Consider the following 22,005-nt stretch of genomic DNA (forward strand, 5'->3'; position numbering starts at 1 on the left):
AGAAGGGAAGATCAGGGTTAGCAGCAGTCAGATGATCTGTCTCTCACGTGACTATATTCGATGAGTCATGAGGAAGTGCTCACCGCCCGGGCAGTATGGGCGATTGCCGAATGGAGGCTAAAGAGCAAAGAAAAAAAGTCCCCCTCCAAAGCGAGGCTCTCGATTCCCCTCCATTTATGGGTCGCCATCTGGTAAGCGGGGCACGCCGATTTTCCAGCGGCATTTTCCAGTCTGTCCGCTCATACTACACACAAAATAGTCGCTGTTCCTGCGCCCGCGGTGCTTTTTCTTCGCCTCTTTTAAATCCCTGGCGCTCGTCTTTTTCCTCTGCGTCGCTTTTGAAGAACAAAGCTGCCGCCATGACGTCCGCCTCCGACCTCGCTGTCTCCGTTGAGGGACTCTCGATTCAGTCGACCTCCGAGACCTCCAAGTTCCCCAACTGCTTCCCCTCCTTGAACCCCGTCGACGTCTACAGAGAGCACATTGCCGAGGAGCTGGCCAAGATCACCGGCTTGGACGCGGAGAAGATCTTCTCCCGCATCGCATGGACGAACTCGTTGGACAAGGGTGACCTGGTGTTGCCGGTACGCGATCATAAAAAATTACAATTGGATTAGTTCCATTGGGTCATTTGACACCAACTAACGTAGTATGTTATCTCTAGGTCCCCTCTCTTCAGATCAAGAAGAACCCCCAGGAGCTGTGCAAGGAACTCGTCGAGAAGTTCCCCGAGTCCGACCTCATCCTTCCCCCCGTTGCCTTCGGCCCTCACATGCAGTTCTTCTTCCGCCCGGAGCGCCTCACCAAGAATGTCGTTAGCCGTATCTTGAAGGAGAAGTCTGCCTTTGGTACCAATGGCAACGTTGGTCTGCGCGACCCTGCCGACCCCTCCAAGGGTCGCAAGCGCATCATCGTCGAGTTCTCTTCTCCCAACATCGCCAAGCCCTTCCATGCTGGTCACTTGCGCAGTACCATCATTGGTGGTTTCCTCGCCAACCTTTACACCGTCATGGGATGGGACGTCATTAAGATGAACTACCTTGGTGACTGGGGTAAGCAGTACGGTCTGCTTGCCAATGGTTTCAAGATGTTCGGTAGCGAGGAGGAGCTGACCAAGGACCCTATCAACCACTTGTTCAACGTCTACGTCAAGATCAACGGCATCGTCTCCGAGCAGGAGGGCCCCATCAAGGAGCTTAAGGAGCAGATCAAGACCAAGAAGGAGAAGGGTGAGGACGCCGCCGAGCAGGAGAAGGAGCTTGCCAAGCTTGTCGATGCCAGCGAAGACGAGAACGCTCGCCGCTACTTCAAGAGCATGGAGGATGGTAACCAGGAGGCTCTTGCTCTCTGGCGCCGGTTCCGTGAGCTCAGTATCGAGAAGTACAGACAGACCTATGCTCGTCTGAACATTGACTTCGACGTCTACTCTGGAGAGTCTCAGATCAAGCAGGAGAGCATGACCTCCGCTTACCAGACCATGGAGAAGGCCGGTGTGTCCGAGAAGTCCGAGGGTGCTGTCATCGTCGACTTCACCAAGCACGGTGCCAAGAAGCTTGGAAAGGCCATCATCGTCCGCAAGGACGGCACTCCTCTCTACTTGACCCGTGATATCGGAGCCATCCTCGAGCGTGAGGAGGCCTACAAGTTCGACAAGATGATCTACGTCGTCGCCGCTCAGCAGGATCTCCACTTGGCCCAGCTGTTCAAGATCACTGAGCTCATGGGCTACAAGGATCTGGCCAACCGCTGCCAGCACATCAACTTCGGTATGGTGCGCGGTATGAGCACCCGTAAGGGTACCGTCAAGTTCTTGGACGACATCCTCCAGGATGTCCGTGACAAGATGCACGAAGTCATGAAGAAGAACACCGAGAAGTACGAGCAGGTCGCCGACCCTGAGGGCACTGCCGACATCCTGGGTATGTCCTCCGTCATGGTTCAGGACATGACCGGAAAGCGGTACGTATATTCCTTCCCCCCATGACAGTCCCAAAATGCTAATGGTCACACAGTATCAACGGATACGACTTCAATTTGGATGCCATGACCTCGTTCGAGGGTGACACCGGTCCTTACCTGCAATACGCCCACGCCCGTCTCTGCTCCATTGTGCGCAAGTCCGGCCTGAACGTCGACGAGCTCGACACCGCCAACCTGAGCCTCCTGACCGAGACCCACGCCACCGACCTTGCTCGTCTCCTCGCCCAGTGGCCCGATGTGCTGCTCAACACGAACCGCACCCTGGAGCCCACTACCATCCTCACCTACCTGTTCCGCATGACCCACGTGCTCAGCTCTAGCTACGATGTGCTCAAGGTTGTTGGTAGCGAGCCCGAGCTCAAGAAGGCCCGTATGGCTCTGTACGAGTCCGCCCGCCAGGTGCTGCACAACGGTATGCGCATCCTGGGTCTCAGCCCTGTCAACCGGTACGTCAAGCCTCATTTCCGCTTTATCATACACAGTACTAATGTGTCACTAGTATGTAATGGAAGCGACCATAAAAGATATACATTTAGTGTGACCAAATACCAAGCATCTTTTTCAGCGTTCACATCACACCCGAAAGATTATCAATCACACCGTAGTATCAGGAACAAAAAGTAATAGTTATCTTTAAGCCGGGATAATACTCCGCCCCATGAACCCCGATCTGATCGACAGTCTCGTCCGAATATCAGATCACATCGGCGTCCTATTGTCTAGATCCCCTTGAAGCAATCACCGAAACTCAAAACCATAATCCCCGCAAGGCAGCCACCCGAGCGGGTATGTAACTTTTATGTAGACGCCGTCCTCGGGAAACAACAACCACAACCAGCAGTGGGGCCTCTCGGCCTCGGGGACTAAGTCAACGTGATCGGCTTTGCTTTTTGCATTTTGCAGGTCGTAGCCTTACCAGATCTTCGGGATCCTGCAAAAAGTTTATTTTGGGTTTCTTACAGTAGAGTTTCGGTTAGTAATTGGTTATCGTATAAAACAGTAAAACTATTCTTTCAGGACTTGACTGGATCACGTGGTTGGTATGCATTGGGGGGAGGCTAGTCATAGTGTTTTTTGTTCTGGATAAGTATGAGTATAGATTTTGTTTATATGATCAAGTGGATCTGAAATGGTAGAGTATTTTTAACGGAATTAGATAGTATTATCTCATGCGGTGGTTCGGCCTGAAGTTCTGATTTATCATGTTTGAAAGGTCACTTGGGAGCATGATAACGGGCTGTATATATATATAATATGTAGGATGAGGTGAATGTGCCCAAAGTGAACACCAACTGAACATTACTTGTAAGTATATAGTAACTACCAAGTAAATATTCGACATAGATAAAGTACTACTATCAAGTACTCTGCAAGGATACTAATGAGAGGTAAAGAAACCTCATGTAACGAGTAGGAAGACTACAATGCTTCAATGGATAATCAAGTATGATGCTACGGAAGCCGACTTACTTTCTACTATTAAGCATACTAAGGGAAACCAGAATTGGAGTGCACAGCGGAACTTTCACTTCACTGTCATCACTTCGCTCTGAAGAAAAGAAAGAGTCAATCCAGATACCAAGAAAAGACATCACTACTTATCGGATGGGTATATGCCCTTGCGGAATATTATAGATCTAATTACTGAAATCCGGTGGAAGAGTGGACATATATACTGAATTAAGAGGGCCATATGCAGGTGCATGGTATCATATGCATGCATTTGCCCTGTTACTGTCCTATGCGAGCATAGCTACTGTAGTTAGTAGTTAAGTAGGTAGGTGAGACATGCCCCGTAGCATAAGGAGTGATCTATCATTCCTAGCAACTGTATATCTGTAGAATATCCAGATAGGAAGACTGCTATAATATGTTCCCTATATTGCTCTTCACACAATGATAACGCCCTTACCCCTTCTATAACGCAATCACGAAAATACGAATACGTATATTTCCCCCACGTAAGAACAGAGTCCAACTCGCAGTCCGAAACAGGAACTGACAGCATACTATCTACTCCACCAGGAGACCAAGCTAACCAGGGCAAAACTGGCCCCATAAAGTCTTCCAGGTTCCTGATTCATTTATATATGACTTATTAGACACTGTCTGACTCGCGTTGAGGGTTATTAGTTGGCTTCTCGGGTAAACGGAACCTTCGAATACCCTTGTAGGCTCTTCGCTTCCTAGCGCTTGATACCTTACTAAGGGTAGCTATCCCGAGTATCCATTGCAAGTAACTGACTAGCGTGCTTCAATATATATCCGGGTATATAGTGGTGTGCTTCAGGGGCAAACTTCCTTGATTAGTCCAGATGAAGGAATGTGCTAACTTGGCCGGTAGGTACCTAGTGTCAGATAGTGGGGAATGGGGTTCCAGAAGTATATATTAAAGATACGCAAAGGAGTGTGGTGTGATTTGGCTGCTGTACAATAGTGCTTGAGGCGGTATTTTTAGTGGAGCAATTCCATAGTCATTAGAGGCTTAGTCGGCAGCAGCAGATAGACTTGTGTGGTTCCAAGGGCAAGCTATCTGACATCCATGATTATTTTGTAGTTGACGAGGTTGCCCGGGCTCAGCTTTGTCAATTGCGATAGTCGAGTCTATTCGTATACTATACGGAATGTGTGATAGTAGAGCCATAACCATCAAGCACGGACGATTGACCGGTTAGTTTATGGTGCGACAAGGGATCCATTGTGGCTTGCATTTGTAAGCGGAAGGCTTGAGAGACTAGCCAGTTAAGGTCTCTGCAATCAAGTTAAAAATGCTAGAAGGAGACTGCCTTTTGGTCCCTGTATATCCGGGAATTGAATTGACCGTTGCAGACCAGCTATTTTGCATTCCATCACTCGTCTCGGGGTCCACTTTTGGAATTTGCTGAGCCCCGACATATTCAGTCAAATACACTAGCCATGTAGAGCATCTGGCTGTCTCGAATTAACTAGTCGGTGGCTGAAAGTGACAGCTTCGGGAAAGATGACTTCCTATTTGAGGGAAAGCAATTGGGATATTAGAGGAAACCCGTGGGCCCAAAGTCACGACTGAAATACTGTTGCTCCTCCGGTAATGCCGGCAAAAACATGGTAGTCATATGTTGGCGGGTAACGGCAAACAATAGTTATCGTGAGACAACCCTCAATTGAAGCGCCTTAGACGCGCTACATTAGTACCAGGGGAAGATTAATTTATTGTTGTGGGAAAATCTCTGAGAAATTCCTCCGGAATATCCGGGCTCCCAGTGATTATGGCCTGAAATTTAATCAATAACCTCGAATCCAGCGGTTGATATTGGAGGGGATCCAGTGCCAAACTAATTGCCTAGCGCGTGGTGGAAGGAGGATAATATGGAAGCTTGGCGTTTGCATCCTGTGCAGAACCTGTCAGCGAACGAACCCCTGGTTGATATGGATTAGCAACATGATCCGCTTGTTTCAGGGTGAGAACTACGGAGTTGGGTTCATTCTCGTTTCGGTGGGCTTGGCTGAAGATTTTATGTATCCGCCTCGGTTGCCGCGGAGGCCGAGAGTTCTTAGGGCAGTAGGGCTAGGGATCGACGAGATGCCAATGCTGCCGATCCTGAGGGTGTTCCCGAGAACCATACTATGTCGAGTGTTTATAACTCTATTGCTCTCTTCTTCTCATCAGTAGAGAAAGAAAATTTCGGCAAAGAAACCAACTGCCGAGGATTCTTACCTTAGGTGATAGCTAATGCGATCGATAAGAAAACAATAGAAAGTATAATAAAGGAGTGTCTCGGGATGGCGCCGAAAGCAGCAAAAACCCGGATGCCTAAAGGTTTCCTAGTGGGGAAGGCGCGCTGGTCCAACTACTGGGCGCTACTGTCTTTTTGGGACCCATCGGACCCTGTCTTTCTTCGAGCTTAGCGAGCTTGGCTAGCCTTCCTTCCTGTTCCGTGCAAGTCTAGATGCCCACTTCATTTCATCCTCAAACCGCCGTCTCCAGCGGGTTTCTTCGATCGTTCGATGTGGCTTCCAGGGTCCTGAACCAATTCTCATACTTCCGATGTATCGCCGTTATATCCAAGAAAAGGGGATGAGTGGAGGACACAACGAGTCGAGCGAAAAACCTACTTATAGATCTCTTTGCATCCCTCTCCATGGCTGGTCTTTTCTTTCCTCATCACGCTCTCAGTCTCTCTTTCTTCTCTTTCCTTTCCCAGCTTCTCTCTAGTCCTTCCTTAATTGTACCCGGTTGATCCAGGTTCCATTCCTTCGTTTTCACCATGCATTTCCTCCAGAACGCTTTCGTGGCCGCCACTATGGGCGCTGCGCTGGCCGCTGCTGCTCCTCTTGAGAAGCGCTCCTGCACTTTCACCTCCGCCTCTGCTGCCAAGTCTGGCAAGTCCTCTTGCTCCACCATCACCCTCGACAACATCGCGGTCCCCGCTGGTGAGACTCTTGACTTGACTGGCCTGAAGAAGGGTACTACCGTACGTCGTCCCTCGCTCCCTTGAGTCTCTTCTCGTCCTTCTCGGACCCACTAATTCTCTCCCCTCACAGGTCATCTTCGAGGGTGAAACCACCTTCGGCTACAAGGAATGGAAGGGTCCCCTGATCTCCATGTCCGGTACCGACATCACCGTCAAGCAGGCCTCCGGTGCCAAGATCAACTGCGACGGTGCTCGCTGGTGGGACGGCAAGGGTAGCAACGGTGGCAAGACCAAGCCCAAGTTCTTCAAGGCCCACAAGCTCGACGAGTCCACCATCACCGGCCTGAAGATCTACAACACCCCTGTCCAGGGCTTCAGCATTCTGGCCGACCACCTGACCATCACCGACGTGACCATCGACAACTCCGCCGGTACGAGCAAGGGCCACAACACCGATGCCTTTGACATTGGTCAGAGTACCTACATCACCATCGACGGTGCCACCGTCTACAACCAGGATGACTGCCTGGCCATCAACTCGGGTGAGGTATGTATATATGCTGTCGCAAAAGAACTGTCACTGTCCAGAAGCTGCAAAACATCGGAAACTAACTAGAACACAGCACATCACTTTCACCAACGGCTACTGTGACGGTGGCCACGGTCTTTCCATTGGTTCCATCGGTGGCCGCAGCGACAACACCGTCAGCGACGTGACCATCTCCAACTCCAAGGTTCTCAACTCCCAGAACGGTGTCCGTATCAAGACCATCTACGGCAAGACCGGCACTGTCGAGAACGTCAAGTTCGAGGACATCACCCTGTCCGACATCAGCAAGTACGGTATCGTCGTTGAGCAGGACTACGAGAACGGCAGCCCCACCGGCAAGCCCACCAACGGTGTCAAGGTTGAGGACATCACTTTCAAGAAGGTCACCGGCAGTGTCAAGAGCTCTGGTACTGACATCTACATTCTGTGCGGTTCCGGCAGCTGCTCGAACTGGACCTGGAGCGGTGTTGATGTGACTGGCGGCAAGAAGAGCAGCAAGTGCAAGAACGTCCCCTCGGGCGCTTCCTGCAGCGACTAAGCGGTCTCTTGATAGCTAACTATGTCGAGGTGTTGGGCCTTATCTAGTAGTGAGGCTGCGTGAGAGATTTCCGTTCTGGACTCTGGCAGAATGCTGGAAGTGTTTGTATTAGCTTTTAATTTTTAGAGTATCATTGGAGGAATAGATGACTCGAGTCTAATCTACAACGATCATCAAAAGCAGTCCCTGAAAGCGAATCTAGAAGACAAAGCAATCCATCGTAAATTCAGTATAGCGCCTTTCCAAGTAAGGGCATGTTACCATCTGGACTGACCAGGCGCGGCTCTCATGAGGTGCCACGCAAGCAGATCTGCTCGCTGTAATCACACACACACACACCTGTCTTATACCCACTGTAGCACAAACTGTTTTACCGACGCGTCTCTGGCACATCTTTGAAAAACTAACGCGAGATGCACATTATTATTCCGTTCAATAAGTAGGCAGACAATCAGATTACAGTAAGAAGCCACCTCCGCCTCCGATCGCAGACTAATCTTCCGCCGCCAAACTCAAAAGTCAAAACAAAAGCCTCCACCTGCGTGATGGGGGGAAGAAACAAGGAGCGGTGATGAAGTGAGCATGAATTGCATTGTGCAGGTTAGACTAGGACGGAGCGGGTAGGGGATCGACAAGCGACCGTTACACCAAGATGTGATGCCAGCCAGGTACAGAGAGGGACATATCACATTGTTTGTTATGATGTTATGTATGAATTTAGATTGGATCTAACTGGAATTCTGAAGGGAGGGTACTACTAGTTAGTACTCGATTAGATGATTAATGGGCGATAATGGTAATAGTAATAGTATGTTCTCCTCACATGCATGGGAAGGAGGGGAAATATAGCAGTACTTAGGTCTTTGATGACATGGCGGGGCTGAAAGCAGTAAGTATTATCATGTAGTAGTATTTACTAGTGGTGGTTACTGCTGATAGTAAAGATAATCCAATTGGAGGGAATGATGAGGAGGAGGAGGAGGATGGTTCAGCTGGCCAGACTAAGTAAGTGCGACTAGTTACTTACCTTAGTAGTTCATTTAATAGCAGGAGCTGATAAGAAATCCTGTCCAGGGTCTGGAGAAGAATGCCACCAATCACCTCCCATGACTTATTTCCATATCCAGTTCATCGCTAATAGTTTCCCCTATGCTTGCTTATTTGGGTCATTTTTCTTTTTCTTTTTCTTCTCTTTTCCACCCACAAGGCGTTCGTTCGGTTCAGCAGATGAACGGCGTTCTCACTTCTCAGCTTTCCCTTCTTTTTCCCCCATTTCTCCAGGGTGGAGCCCCGACGGCGATCCACCCGCCCAAACAACAAACTAATGGTTTAACCTAGACTAACTATCTAACTTACTTATCGAGATGGTTCACATAATCGTGGCTCAGCCAGCTTATGATCGTTGCGAACGAGCGAAGACGCCGTCCTCGGGCTTGGAGAGGAGAAGTGGCGACCTGTGGTGCGGGCTTCGGGGACCTGAACCAAGAAGCCTCTCATCTCGGGTCCCAAAGTGTGGCAGCGAGAGCAACACGAGAATTCTCGGAGATGTCACCCACTTTCCCTTCCACATGGCATTCTCTGTTCTTTCTCACTATGATGGATGCTGCTGCAATGTGCTGGAGACTAGCTGCGTCTCGCTGTCCCTCCCCTTGTGACCGGACCGGGGTTCGGTTGCAGTGGTCTGTGAGTCGTTTATTTACTTCGCCTTTCCCTCCTCTTTCTTATCCTTTTCTGATGTTTAATTCTGCTCTACAATTTGCTACTACTAGGCGCTATTCTGACTACTATCTCAGAATAGCTAGGCATGATTAGAAGTGTGACATTGTGAAGCCTTCTACTATTCTTTCTCTTATTTGAGACTTTCCCATACTTCAAGGTTTCTGCCACCATCAGCTACAATACTATAGCCCTCATTCATTACCTTCAGACTAAAGAATATGGATGACCTCTCATCTAAGCTTGATGGCTCTGACCTCGAGCGCAATGAAGCCACCAGCTTCTTCAGAAACAATACCGTCAACGACTTTTCTTGGCGCAATCTCACCGTCACCGTCAAGGATCGCCATACCAAACAACCCCGGAACCTGATCGATGGAATCAGCGGGTCAGTCCAGCAAGGTTGGTGGTTACTTCCCGGAACTCTATGTACCCCATCCCGGATGAACACCCCGATTAACTCTATCAATGAAACAGGCGAACTAGTCGCTCTGATGGGTCCCTCGGGATGCGGCAAGACTACTCTACTCAACGTTTTGGCTCGTCGCGCAGCATCGTCGGGAGCAAAGACTACTGGAGATTGCTATATAGATGGCAAGACGGTCGATAATGCGACCTTTGGTCGGCTCACTTCTTACGTGGAGCAGGAGGATGCACTGATCGGATCGTTGACGGTGCGCGAGACATTGAAGTTTGCCGCAGATCTCTCGTTGCCAAGGTGTGTATTATCCTAGAGTGTGTTAAGTGGCGTTGATGCTGATGAATTAGCTCGGTTACGAAACTTCAACGGAAAGAGCGCATTCACTCTCTTTTACAGGCATTTGGAATTCAGAACCAGGCATCCACTTTGGTTGGCACGCCCATCCGCAAGGGAATCAGTGGTGGTCAGAAACGGCGTGTTAGCGTGGCGAGTCAGCTCATGACGTGCCCTAAGATCCTGTTCTTGGATGAACCGACCAGCGGACTGGACTCATCGGCTAGTTTCGAGGTCATCTCCTACGTCAAGGAGATGGCGGTTGCGAATAACGTATGTGTATCCCATCTGCAGATCTGCAATTACTAACATCTCACAGCTCATCATTATCGCCAGTATCCACCAGCCATCCACAACTACATTCCAGCTTTTTGATAAGCTCCTCCTCCTCTCGAGCGGGAAAACGTGCTACTTCGGTCCTGTCACAGAAGTGCCGACCTATTTCGACAGCATTGGCTATTCGCTTCCAATTAACACCAACCCGGCCGAGTTCATCCTCGATCTTGTCAGCTCCGACTTTGCAGGCAGCACACACGCCATGTCCAAGGATCAGGTCCAGCGGATTCATACAAGCTGGACTGAGTCCTCCAACGCCGCAGCGCTAGCAGAGCAGGTCTCGCAGCGGACCGTCTTATCCGAGAAGCAGTCGGCGAAACTCGACATGGACGAGCTAAGTCGCCCAGGCATTCTCAGCATCACTCTTACTCTCTTGCACCGCTCCTTCATCAAGAGTTACCGTGATGTCGTGGCATATGGCATCCGTATCGTCATGTACCTGGGTGCGTATATCAAAAATCTCCAACGAGGCAGAAACAAAACTGACCGATCCATTAGGGCTGGCAATCATGATGGGAACCGTCTGGCTGCGTCTGCACACCGAACAGAGCTACATCCAGCCCTTTATCAACGCAATCGTAAGCCTGCTCCCACTAACTCTGACCCTCCAGCTAGAACAACACAACTAATATCTCCATCCTCACCAGTTTTTCGGCTCCGCTTTCATGAGCTTCATGGCCGTAGCCTACGTTCCCGCCTTCATCGAAGACCGCATGACATTCATCAAAGAACGCGCCAACGGACTCTACGGCGCTCTCCCCTTCATCGTCTCCAACTTTATCATTGGCCTCCCCTTCCTCTGTAAACCCCCCCTTCTCACTTACTATTCCACTCCACCCCACTGACAAATACAGTCCTAATCTCCCTTCTCTTCTCCATTATCTCCTACTGGCTTTCCAACTTCAACCCCACCGCCACCTCCTTCTTCACCTGGGTAATGTGGCTCTTTCTGGACCTCGTCGCCGCCGAATCCCTCGTCGTCTTCATGACCTCCATCTTCCCCAACTTCGTCATCTCCCTCGCTCTCGTCGCCTTCGCCAACGGCCTCTGGATGAGTGTCGGCGGGTTCCTCGTCACCCCCAAGATCCTTAACCCGTTCTGGAAATATGTTTTCCACTACATTGATTATCAGGTACCCCTCCCCCAAATCCCTACCTACACCCCAACACACACACACTGATTCAATATTAATAATGGTAATAGGCATACGTCTTCCAAGGCATGATGGTCAACGAATTCCAACATAGAATCTACTCCTGCGGTGACTCCTGCCAATGCATGTATCAGACGGACTTGGCCAATGAGTGCAAGATCCGGGGGACGGGCGTACTTCAGGAGTATGGGTATGCTACGGGTAGGACGGGGAAGTGGGTGGGCATTCTGGTGGGGATTATTGCTGTGTATAGGCTTTTTGCGTATATTGCCCTGGTGCTGAGGAGGACTTAAATGGTGATATCGTATCATATGATATCACCGAGTAAGGCTTGGGGCTGGGGTATTGGGTACTGTATTAATTGCTTGATTATGATTATTAGCCTAAGATGACATTTTTTTGGAAGAGTGGGGTTGGCGTCTCTCTACTTCATATTTCACAATTTGTTTGAGTGAGGGTGATAGTTGAATGGAAGGGTTAGGGTATAGAGTTAGTCTTAAGAATGAGATAGGATCTGTGGATCGCGGTTAAACATATACTCTATGTACTACTTATGTATGGAAAAGATAATGTTCTTATAGCTGATTTGTAAGGATAGTATGTTTGTTTTCATTGTATTTTCGCTAGGGGGTAATCGATAATGGGTAAAGGTGAACATCAAGGGTATTGAAACAATCGCTCGAACTGGAAGCACGGAAAAAAAAAAAAGGTAGTATGGAGACATCGTCGCTAGGAACACATCTCATTCCATGGCTCCGTCACCAATGGATGGTTGAACAATACGAAGATCAGCAGCAAGGGGAATCATCAAAGGTGGTCAAAACAGAGGTAGGTATCCATGAAGATAACACACAAGGTACAAGATGGATGAGAGGGGGTAACGGCACCCTACTACGCGAAGGGAGAAAAGAAGTAACTCAAGGGGAATTGGGGTAAAATAAAGGAAACCAGGACAAGGAAATACATCGAATCACATAACCGGGTATACCTTTTTCCTCTACCACTGCTCATGTCATGACGAGCATTCGGCAGATAGAACAGGCGGGCCATTCGAAAGGAATAATACAAACGCTCCCAGACATCGAAATCGCAACAAGAATACCAGACACAGGACATGATGGGGCATCAACATGACATCAAACATAAGACATAACATCAGACATAAACAAAGGTCATGCAGGTCATCAGAATCATACAATCATGTCGCCATGATGGACGTGATCGGTGAAACCCGCCTCTCCTCTTTATAACACCCGAGACCAAAAACCAAGTCGTAAACCGTACCAATGCAATAAATAGCCTCCCATGGCAAAGCAGAGCTCTTTTTTCCCAAAACGAACCTTCCAACTTTTTCCAAGAACCAGGGCAGAACGGACCAGATGTCCATTTGGTATCGTGATGGTTCAGAGATCCGCCGCATAATGATCGCCCAATAAAAGACAGAAGAAGAACTTTTAGCAAACAGTGCTCCTTGCTCCGAAAGTCTAACCGATGAAGTGCGTGAGGTGCAAGAGACAAAACGTGGATCAGAAGAAATACTAGGACAGGTAGGGAGCGATATCCCCAGGTCATCATGGTTGTCAAGCACAACTAGTATCGACCGCCGTAGGTCGATCGGCTAGAGCGTCGACTGGCACGATCTGACTTGCGATCACTCCGTACCCGCCGGGCATCTTCAATTTCCCTCACCCGTCGGGCATCTTCAATCTCCCTCACCCGCCGGGAATCTTCGATCTCCCTTACCCGTCGGGCATCTTCGAGTTCCCTTCGACTATGAGCCACGCTGCCAGTGTACTCCGATCCATTGGTCAAATACTTTTTCGGTCGCTGTTTGCCCTCGATGTTCAGCTCGACCGCCCCAGTTTCGCCGGTCCGGACACTGATCTTCTTTCCGCCATCCTGAGGGAAACTCATCGTGACACCATTTAGCGTCATGACAATGTTGTTATCCTCTTCTGGCTTGGAGCCAGCGTTACTACCGCTCTGTGTGCGGGCATCGCTGCCACGGCTGCTGCGACTCTTCTGGCTGCCACTATCGCTCTCGGCGCGCTGGGAAGACTTGGCCTTGAAGAGAGCATCTGCCGTCAACGGCACGGGTGGCGCCGGAGGCACTGGTGGCTTTGCCGTGCGGGTAGCTTGGTACTCCTCCGCCTCGCGATGCTTCTCATCCATCTCGTCATCCTCTTCCTCGTCGTCGTCGTCTTCTTCATCGTCATCGTCTGGGAAGTCGTAGATAGTTGGCTGACGGCGACGAGAGTTCTCCACGGCAATTCGCGAGGGTCTAGTAGTTTCGTGATACGCTGTAGGGCGCCGGTAGCTGCGGCTTCGCGCCGGCACGACCGTCTCCCGGGAGGAGCGGCGGTAGCCGTAGCCGTCAGGCAAAGCATCCTTCATGTCAGCCATATCAAAAGACCGAGCAGAGTGCCGGTCGGACGTGACGGAGGGTGCCGATACATTTTTACGCGGCTCTGGGCGTTTCTGGATGATATGCGGGGTGTTCTTGTGCTTGAGCGGTGGCCGGCGATAGTAATCCTCGTCGCGATCATGGGAAGAATGAGAGGGAAGGCGGGGTCGAGGCTCCCGAGGCGGCGGTGGTGGCGCAGGAGGGGCAGCATCCAAGGGCTCGTCGTCATCGAAAGCAGCTGAGGCAGAGTCGTAATCAACCACAGGCGCACCATATACAGACGGGCGCCGCCCCCGCCCATCCCGCGTGCTGGAAACTGATCGCTCCTGCCGATGCTCGGAAGGGGCGCCGTAGTCGGACATGCCGCTGTAATAAGGCGACTGTTGCGAGTAATGAGAAGGCGCATACGCGGAGGGGTTGTAGGCGTACGCTGACGAGGACGGCGGGGGCCCATGTTCGTAGCGGCTCATGCTGGAGGGTTGGTACACCATCTGTCCCATTCCAGGCAGCATGCCATGGAAGCTCACCGGTCGGTTGTTGGGATGGTAGATGGGACCCCCGCCACGGGCGGAGGGGCGGCTGGAGCGGGACACATGAATGTCCTGGACCGGGTTGGGAGCGTACCGGGGGTCCCCGCGAGGTGAAGGGGGAGGAGGATAGTCGTGAGCCGATGAGGGAGGCTGCGACATGTAGTAAGGATAGTCCATGGATGGTCGGCTGTCGACTGGGGTTGACGAAGCATGGTACAAGCCCTGATCACACTCCCAGCAGGTGCCAGGGTAGTGGCGCATCTGCGAAGTCTCACGGCGACGAGGCCTGGAGGGAGACCGCTGAGCGTGGGCAGGAGCATGGCTCACGCCGTTGGGATAGGCGCCGACCTGCATTTTGTCCTCACGAGAGGGACGAACGATCCGAGGTTTGGATTGTTCTCTGCTGCTTTTGGATCGAACGCGGCCAAGGTCAGCACGTTTGACGAGGGTGGTGTCTAATTTAAGAGGGACAGGACTCTTCCGGCCCGACGGCCCAGATTGGGTGCTGTTGACGGTGGCGGCGGTACGACTAGAATAGCCGGAGTCACTTGCAACGTCGACCAGGGGGGCTGCAGGCGATCTCAAGACAGGCTTGGAGCGCTTAGAAGTGAGGTTGGCGACTTGACGAGTGTCGGGAAGGATGACATGGGCATCTTCATCATATTCCTCACAGAAGGCGGCGTGAGGGACTTTTCCAGACATGACTTCTGGAAAGGCGGCCAAGGAAAGGCCCGACCCTAAGAGGGGAAACTGTGGGTGTGGGTTTGAGTGGAAAGGGGAGACACAGGACAAGACAGACAGGCAGACGAGGGAGGGGAGAGGTTGGATTGATTGGGAAAGGGCTCGACAGTGTGCAGTGTGGATGACGTGAAACGTGGTGATCCAACAGGCTTTCAGGACTCCGGGTGGCCTACAGCAGCCACCAGCTGCTGCTCATGCGAATGACTCAACGAAGACAGACTTTTCTTTACTAGTCTTTCCTCTTGTCTTTTTCTTTTTGTTAATTTTTTCTCGCTTTCGTCCAGTGATAATTTAGTGGTGGTGCTGGACTGCTTCACCCTCTCCCCATTCAGCCCAGTGCCAGTGTCGGGGAACCCACTTCTGCGGTAGCCTCAACAAAGCAAACGAGACCGGCAGCAGATGGGCCAGAAAATAGTCAGGAGACGGTGTGTGTCTAGATCGGGGGTCAGCGACGAAGAGTGGATTCGTGGTGAAAATAGTCGTCGTCCACAGGCTGCACAGGCTCCATCGAAGAATAATGAAAAAACAAAAAAAAGAAGAAAGGGCAAAAAAAAAGAGAAGGCGTCGGTTATGGTTGGTTTGGCGCGAGGAGGGTCAGCGGTGGAAACGAGACCGTATCTACTAGTAGAAAGTAGTCGGGCGGAAAGAGTGGACGGCGAGAGAGGAAGATGCAGGCGTGGGTCAAACCAAGTCAACCAACGGAGAAACGAAGCAGAAGAAAGGAAAGAAACGAGACAGAAGGAGGAGCGCGCGCGCCTGCAGTTGTAGTCTGGCAGACGGTGAGTGGAGGATGACCGGCAGAAAATGTCCACGGGCTGCAAGTCTCAATGCAGTCGGGCAGCGTGTAACCGAATAGACGGTTGGCGGGAAATTTTATTCAGTTTCTGGTTTGATTATATATTATCTTCTTTATTTTTTTGTATCGTAAATTGAGTGGTTTTTGTTGTGGCGGTGGTGGTAGTAAAATGATAAGGTTGGTTGTATGGTTTCAAAACAGTAGTAGAGTTTCTGTGGTCCCGTCGGGGCCTGACGAAGAGGGGGAGGGGAAAAGAAAAAAAAAGTGGATGTAGATGGGAAAGAGTAGAGAGTAGAGTAGAGTGGATAACCGAGTGAGTGGATGGAGGGGAAATAGAGAAGAGACCAGACAGAAGTGGGGTTGGAAGATGAACGGACTGCTTTTTGACTTGTGCTAAGAGTAATAATGGTGGGGATGGGATTGGAGAGGAATGCCCGACAGAGAGTACAGAGTAAGTAGTAGTAGATTGGATGGATGGATATAGCCTTTTTAATGAGTAAATCTGTCAGTCAGTCAGTCAGTCAGTCATCGTCGTCGGTCAGCTTTCATTCCATCATCCCTGGACCGGATCGGAACGAATCTCACGATGTGTTCCTCCTCCGTAGTAGACTGGGAAGATAAATTAAGAAAAGAAAAAAAAAAAAAGTTGAAAGGGATCCATAATACTTGACTTGACTGTGTGGAAAACCAACAGACCCCGGATCGAATCAGATCCGAGGACGGATGCAAGGCGGAATTACAGAGTTCCAGATCGGATTCATTGAACTTGAAAAAAAAAAAGTAAGAAAAGAATGGAATGAAATACCACCACGCGCCAATCAAACTTATCATCGTGACTCAACGCGAATACTACTACTTACTTACCACTATCTACCTACTACTACAAAGTTTTCTTTCTTTGAGTTTATCAAGGACAACCGAGAAGGAAAATTCCCACTGTGCTGCGAACCATACAAGTATTGACATCGTAACTGCACACTCGACATGCTTTCTCTTTCTTCCATATCCAAACATCCCTGCTCTCTATTCAGGTTGTTGTCCCTTCCATTTTCCCGAACCTCCCTTTTTTTTTACCTTTTCTGTCTTCATGGACACTTCCCTGCTAGTCTTCATTTTCCCGTTTCGGGTCTGTCAGCAATCGCATCGCGTCTCATCTCTCTATCCGAGGCATTCCTGGTGGGAAAGAAGACAGAAGAGTCGGAACGGTTGAAGTCGCAAGGAGGTGGGGATGCCACCCTGACTGGCTGCCGGTCGATGCCTGATCTGCCGCTAACTCACCCGGTATTACCGCTCGTTACCGTCCGTCAGGACTCTCTCTCCCGCCTCTACAATGGATAGGAAGGCACCATGGCGGATTATTGCCAGCGCGAGTCGTATAGCAAGGAAACACCCAGGTTGAATATTGAGGATGACTCGAGATGTAAACACACAGTTTCTACCACCCACGAACCTTACATACGTCACACATGCTGGGGTCTGCTTCAGCAGGATCTTATATTTGGCCTGTCGACAGGGAACTCACCTGCAGATGCAAGGTCGGGTTCATTTCTATCCATTGGCGTATCAGCACCATAAGCACGGTCAATCAACCACTCCATGACAGAGGTGATTTGATCTATCCAAATGTCGAGGAATTGATGTCCGGAGTATACTTCGTTCCCACTCCCACGGGTATTCAACCCTGGTACCTACGCTGTAGCCTTTTATTCCGAGCGCGTGGCATTTAGTCCCCGGATCCATTACCTCCCATCATCCTGATCGCCATCACATTCCAACATCTGGATATTGCCTGCAAAGCTATCAATATGATAACCTGTCAGCACTAAATTTCGGACTCCTTCAAAAGCGTCTGCGCAATGCTTGTTACTATCGAGTCGGTTCGTCAGGTTGCGTCCCAAGTCCCTGGTCAGATAAGGAAAGACAACCCCGAAGACCCCAGCCTCAAATGTCGAATCGATCAGATACGTCACATGCTTCGCTCCCTGCCTCCAAATGCATGCATAGCAAGGCTTGCAATGTATCTGAAGAGATGAAATGCGGGTATGCATGGCGGTTTATTGTACCAGGTATCCCCGTCGGTACTCAGCCATGACAGAGTGGCACAGTGACACAGTAATGAACCAAGGCATATTGTGAAAAAGAGATTGTCTTTCCCTTCCAGTCTGAAAAGCTAGATTAGCTGGCAGCTTGGTGCAACGTCCGTTGTGAGTCTGTCAACATTGTCATGGCGGCGTCGCACCAGGACTGCTTAGCAACTGGCCGGAATCATCCTGCCTCGTGATGGACAACGATCCGCGCCTTCCAACAGGATCCTATACAGTGTAGCACGAAGCCTTATCCACGGTGGCTTTCAGAACCCTACTCTCGGGATATCATCGAACGTTCATTCTCTCTCAAGTACCAACCTAACCACTAGTGCGTCATCTCAAAATGCCAGAAAGGCACTGGCCATAAACTGCGTATCGGCCATAACGCCAGGGGAAGTGGAAATAAAACCGCTAGGCTCCCCCACCAAATAAACCCGGGCTCCATCGGAGGAACCCTGGGTCTGAGCGGAACCGAACCACGGACCAGGCTTGACTGCCACTACAACTTACAAGACTAGCAGGTTGATGTATGATGATGGTGTTGGTGATGGTGAGGATGGATGGGGAGCTTCCTCAACCATTACCCAAATCTGTCATTTCCCATTCCGTGTGATCAGCGCTGAGCCGGAAACATTGTCATGGGTCTGCAATAATCAAATAAGATAGGATCCATGCTCTGTCCGAGACAATCCCGTCTTGTTGGCTGCCCAAAAGTCCTGGACGCTGGCAGGAACCCCGTTGCGGCCCAATAACGACTGCGGCCTCCACTGCGGCGCTTCTTGCCGTCCGCCTCTGCAGGTGAAAATCTCTCAACCGGAGGCGCAAAAGTAAAAAAAAGTTTTACCATCCAGATTTTGCGATGTCAAATTGGAAAACAGGTTCACGCAAACTTGATCGGTGTCACTCAGGTAGATCCATTCAAGTGCGATTATCCTAAGCTGTCCTGCGCGAAATAAAAATCTATAGAAAAGCTTTCGCTCCAACTTACTGCAGATTGAACTCCCCATGACATAAAGAAGTGGTCATCTACTCTGAATGCTCTTCTACCCCACTTACCGGCATCGTCTAGCTGGCTGATATCTTGATCCTCCATCCTGGTGGAGTTTCCGGTGAGCAAACGGCATGGAAGATGGAGTCGAAGCACGCTAGAAAATGGGTTCCCGACAACACTGCCCGCTAGCAAACAATTTGCATCGCAGTTCTTTGCTCCGGCTTGTTATAGTCCTGACAGTTAACTGCGAATGACAGGCATAAACGAACCTGTGATAGTCCATCATTCCCGTCACTCCTCCAAGGTCTTCCGGTCTCGGATGAGTTGGATACCCATGTCTGTGGCAATGTTGGTCAATGGATCAATCAACCTAGTTCTTGCTGCTTCTCAACAAGCTTCTTCGGGCACTGATATTTACATTAACCTCATGACAAGGGGTTTAGAAATCAAAGATCCCGTGAGTCATATTGCGAGAACACTGTCGTGTTTTCACACGTCTGGCTACAGAGAGAGGTTGCCTATCCACAGCGCAAATAATATGCATCTACACGGATACTGTTGGCATCGATCGGACTGAGAAGGACAATAAAGTCGATATCTGGAATTTGAAATCAGACGACCTCCCTGTCCCTGCTCAGCTGAGGCTGAGTGAGGCACAACTCTAAACGTGGTTTCTGCGTCATACTAGCTTACCAGGATTACATTTATCGCCATTGGCCCAAATTAATGAGCCACGGACTCAAATCTACCGCTTCATGTCAAACTATCGGGTAAATATTAATTACATCCTCATTCCCGAGTACCTAAAATGCAAATAAGACATAACATCTCGGGTTATCATTGTCGACTCAGCCCACAATCACCTCGGTATATCCCTCAATCTTCCCGTCTTTCATCTCTATCATCCGGACGTTGATGCCCAATACTCGTGACTCATTTCCTGGATGAGACTAACTCCATTCCCTAGAGTTGCTAGTGTTATCCACAGCCAACCACCCGTCGATCCCAGTGTTCCGGCTTTATTTGTACTATCTTTACTCCAGGCTAATCTCAAAGGTCCCCCGCTGTCAACTCGCAGGATTCATTGTTGCCTCCCGCCCCCTGCTTGTTGAGCTCCGTAAACTTCCAGTGAAGAAGATTGGCTGAAACCTAAGACTGTCATCGGGAATAACCGCAAGCATCGTAATTGGACTCGTACGCACTGTCGATCCGGTCCCTCTAAGCTCAAGGACTGTCCACCTGTAGAGTTATACTTTCAGATAGTGATCCTGATAAGATAGGGCTGCTGAATAAGCGAGTTGCCGGGGCCACGCTGGACACCCAAACAAACCGGCGTCATCCCCAGCCTCGCCATTTACTCCAACCTCCTCATTTTCGGCGGCTGCTCGTCCATTCTGCTCACTGAGTGTCTTCAATTCTGCCCTTTTCCGTCCGTGACGGAGCTGGTCACTATCCCCGTTGCATAGACTAACCAGTTTGTCTAGCGATACACCACATCGTGCGATCCACATTCCAACCATCTACCATCTACATAGTATCCCGACCGATCGGAATCCAGATAAGAAGAACCATAAACTCGATCTCACACTGACAACCTCGATAAAGGTACACACCCACATTCCAATAATGCCCCATACCCGCACCATCCCACAACCAAGCTAACCACCATCATCTCCATCCAGAGTCCCGTCTAGAGCTCCAAGCTCTTGACGGCTCTTCAACCCCAACAACCATGCCTCCCATCCACCCCTCTGCCACGCTCCTCCCCGCCAGCACCCAAAACACCATCACCACCTCAGAGCAACACGACCAAAATGCCGCTCCTCACACCCACCTCTTCGGCCGCTCCAGCACAACCTGGGCCCCAGGCTCCGGCACCGTCGAACCAAGCCACATCAACATGAAAGGCCTAATGGCGCTCTTCGCCATCTTGGGCGCCGCCTTCGTCCTCGCCGCAATCTGGTTCTTCTTCTGGGCCAAAAACGGCGGATTCATCTGGCGCAAAGGCGACTGGGAAGAATACAAATCGACCGTTCTCCGCCGCAAAGGCCCCGACGGGCGCACCTTATCCAACGCCACGAAAAGTACCAAACTCGGCGGCGGCAGCGTCTACCACAAAGGCTACAGCGACGACGGCTACACCTACACCGACGAAACCGCCACCAACCTGACCGAAAAGACCGGCGTAACGGGGGCTACCTCCGCCGAGAAAGAACGTAAACGGCGCCGCAAGCTCCGCGAGAAATTCCGTCGTCGGCGCAAGGACGACGAAATGACCGCGAACTGGGAAAACGAAGTCGACGAGGACGTTGCCGCGTACAGAAAGGAAAAAGCCGCCCGTGTCGGGGGCATTAATCGCGAAGGAGAGGGAACCTACTACGGCAGTGACTACGACCTCTCCAACCCAGCAAGTCATTACAACCAGAGCGAAATCAGCGGAAGTCAGGTCCGCGATTACGCTTATGATCCGGCTCCTGCCCCCGCCAAAGCGCCATCCCGGAAACAGAGCAGACGACGTGACTTCTCCTTCGTACCCGGCAGCGAGGATACCCTTAGCCAGGCACCGACCCGCGACGACCACCACGACCGCCGTCACAGCCGCGAACCCTCGGCGAGAAGACATAACCGTCGGCGTGAACGACGCAGGAATCCCCCGCCGAGTGAGTCCTCCGGATCACGGACTAGTAGTCCCCGCAAGCGGGAGAGACAGTCCGTGCGGGGCCACTACACGGAACCGTTGGATTTCTCGTCGTCGGCGCCGTCGAGGTCCGAGTATCAGTATTCGAATGTGGATACGGAGGATACGGGGACTAGGAGTTATCATCATCCGATTCCGGGGTTGAGTAAGGGGTATAGAAGGGAGGGAGGGCGTGGGAGGAGAAGGGACAGCTTGAGTGAGAGTGATTGATTTGTTGGTTGATTACTGCTTGCTTTCTTGCTTGCTTATTTGACGGATGCATTGGGTTATTCGGAAAGTAAATGATCTGATATGAAATTATTATGGATATGGATATGGTATGCTATGATATGCTATG

General features: G+C 50.5%; 8 protein-coding genes across 8 annotated transcripts; 6 read left to right on the forward strand and 2 right to left on the reverse strand.

Annotated features, from left to right (window-relative positions):
• Positions 1-167: 167 nt before the first annotated feature.
• On the forward strand, positions 168-2,534 carry BO79DRAFT_206921 (arginine--tRNA ligase). The gene is made up of 4 exons (XM_025682071.1): positions 168-584; positions 665-1,959; positions 2,013-2,426; positions 2,480-2,534. Exons 1-4 carry the CDS (start codon positions 360-362, stop codon positions 2,484-2,486), a joined length of 1,941 nt encoding a protein of 646 aa, XP_025544001.1. The 5' UTR covers positions 168-359; the 3' UTR covers positions 2,487-2,534.
• Positions 2,535-5,941: 3,407 nt separating this feature from the next.
• On the forward strand, positions 5,942-7,598 carry BO79DRAFT_187489 (glycoside hydrolase family 28 protein). The gene is made up of 3 exons (XM_025680545.1): positions 5,942-6,434; positions 6,505-6,921; positions 6,998-7,598. Exons 1-3 carry the CDS (start codon positions 6,228-6,230, stop codon positions 7,460-7,462), a joined length of 1,089 nt encoding a protein of 362 aa, XP_025544002.1. The 5' UTR covers positions 5,942-6,227; the 3' UTR covers positions 7,463-7,598.
• A 1,469-nt stretch (positions 7,599-9,067) lies between these two features.
• On the forward strand, positions 9,068-11,890 carry BO79DRAFT_206923 (putative ABC transporter). Its single transcript, XM_025682072.1, has 9 exons — positions 9,068-9,145; positions 9,256-9,580; positions 9,656-9,896; positions 9,947-10,205; positions 10,252-10,711; positions 10,767-10,846; positions 10,916-11,069; positions 11,123-11,400; positions 11,472-11,890. Exons 2-9 carry the CDS (start codon positions 9,400-9,402, stop codon positions 11,712-11,714), a joined length of 1,896 nt encoding a protein of 631 aa, XP_025544003.1. The 5' UTR covers positions 9,068-9,145; positions 9,256-9,399; the 3' UTR covers positions 11,715-11,890.
• Positions 11,891-12,774: 884 nt separating this feature from the next.
• Positions 12,775-15,276, reverse strand: BO79DRAFT_43582 (uncharacterized protein). Its single transcript, XM_025689246.1, has one exon. It carries the CDS (start codon positions 15,055-15,057, stop codon positions 13,012-13,014), a length of 2,046 nt encoding a protein of 681 aa, XP_025544004.1. The 5' UTR covers positions 15,058-15,276; the 3' UTR covers positions 12,775-13,011.
• Positions 15,099-16,333, forward strand: BO79DRAFT_206926 (uncharacterized protein). Its single transcript, XM_025682073.1, has one exon. The coding sequence runs from the start codon at positions 15,496-15,498 to the stop codon at positions 15,862-15,864; it is 369 nt and encodes a 122-aa protein (XP_025544005.1). The 5' UTR covers positions 15,099-15,495; the 3' UTR covers positions 15,865-16,333.
• Positions 16,334-16,817: 484 nt separating this feature from the next.
• BO79DRAFT_43592 (uncharacterized protein) lies at positions 16,818-17,281 on the forward strand. Its single transcript, XM_025689247.1, has one exon. The coding sequence runs from the start codon at positions 16,877-16,879 to the stop codon at positions 17,228-17,230; it is 354 nt and encodes a 117-aa protein (XP_025544006.1). The 5' UTR covers positions 16,818-16,876; the 3' UTR covers positions 17,231-17,281.
• A 1,291-nt stretch (positions 17,282-18,572) lies between these two features.
• BO79DRAFT_224681 (uncharacterized protein) lies at positions 18,573-20,490 on the reverse strand (the record flags this gene model as incomplete). The annotated part of the gene is made up of 6 exons (XM_025683687.1): positions 18,573-18,623; positions 19,010-19,191; positions 19,519-19,631; positions 19,882-20,002; positions 20,169-20,186; positions 20,301-20,490. The coding sequence occupies 6 exons, from the start codon at positions 20,488-20,490 to the stop codon at positions 18,573-18,575; spliced, it is 675 nt and encodes a 224-aa protein (XP_025544007.1).
• Positions 20,342-21,878, forward strand: BO79DRAFT_235037 (uncharacterized protein; the record flags this gene model as incomplete). The annotated part of the gene is made up of 2 exons (XM_025684444.1): positions 20,342-20,575; positions 20,653-21,878. Exon 2 carries the CDS (start codon positions 20,703-20,705, stop codon positions 21,876-21,878), a length of 1,176 nt encoding a protein of 391 aa, XP_025544008.1. The 5' UTR covers positions 20,342-20,575; positions 20,653-20,702.
• Positions 21,879-22,005: the final 127 nt, after the last annotated feature.

Source organism: Aspergillus costaricaensis, assembly GCF_003184835.1.
Source record: "Aspergillus costaricaensis CBS 115574 unplaced genomic scaffold BO79scaffold_3, whole genome shotgun sequence".
Classification (NCBI taxonomy): domain Eukaryota; kingdom Fungi; phylum Ascomycota; class Eurotiomycetes; order Eurotiales; family Aspergillaceae; genus Aspergillus; species Aspergillus costaricensis.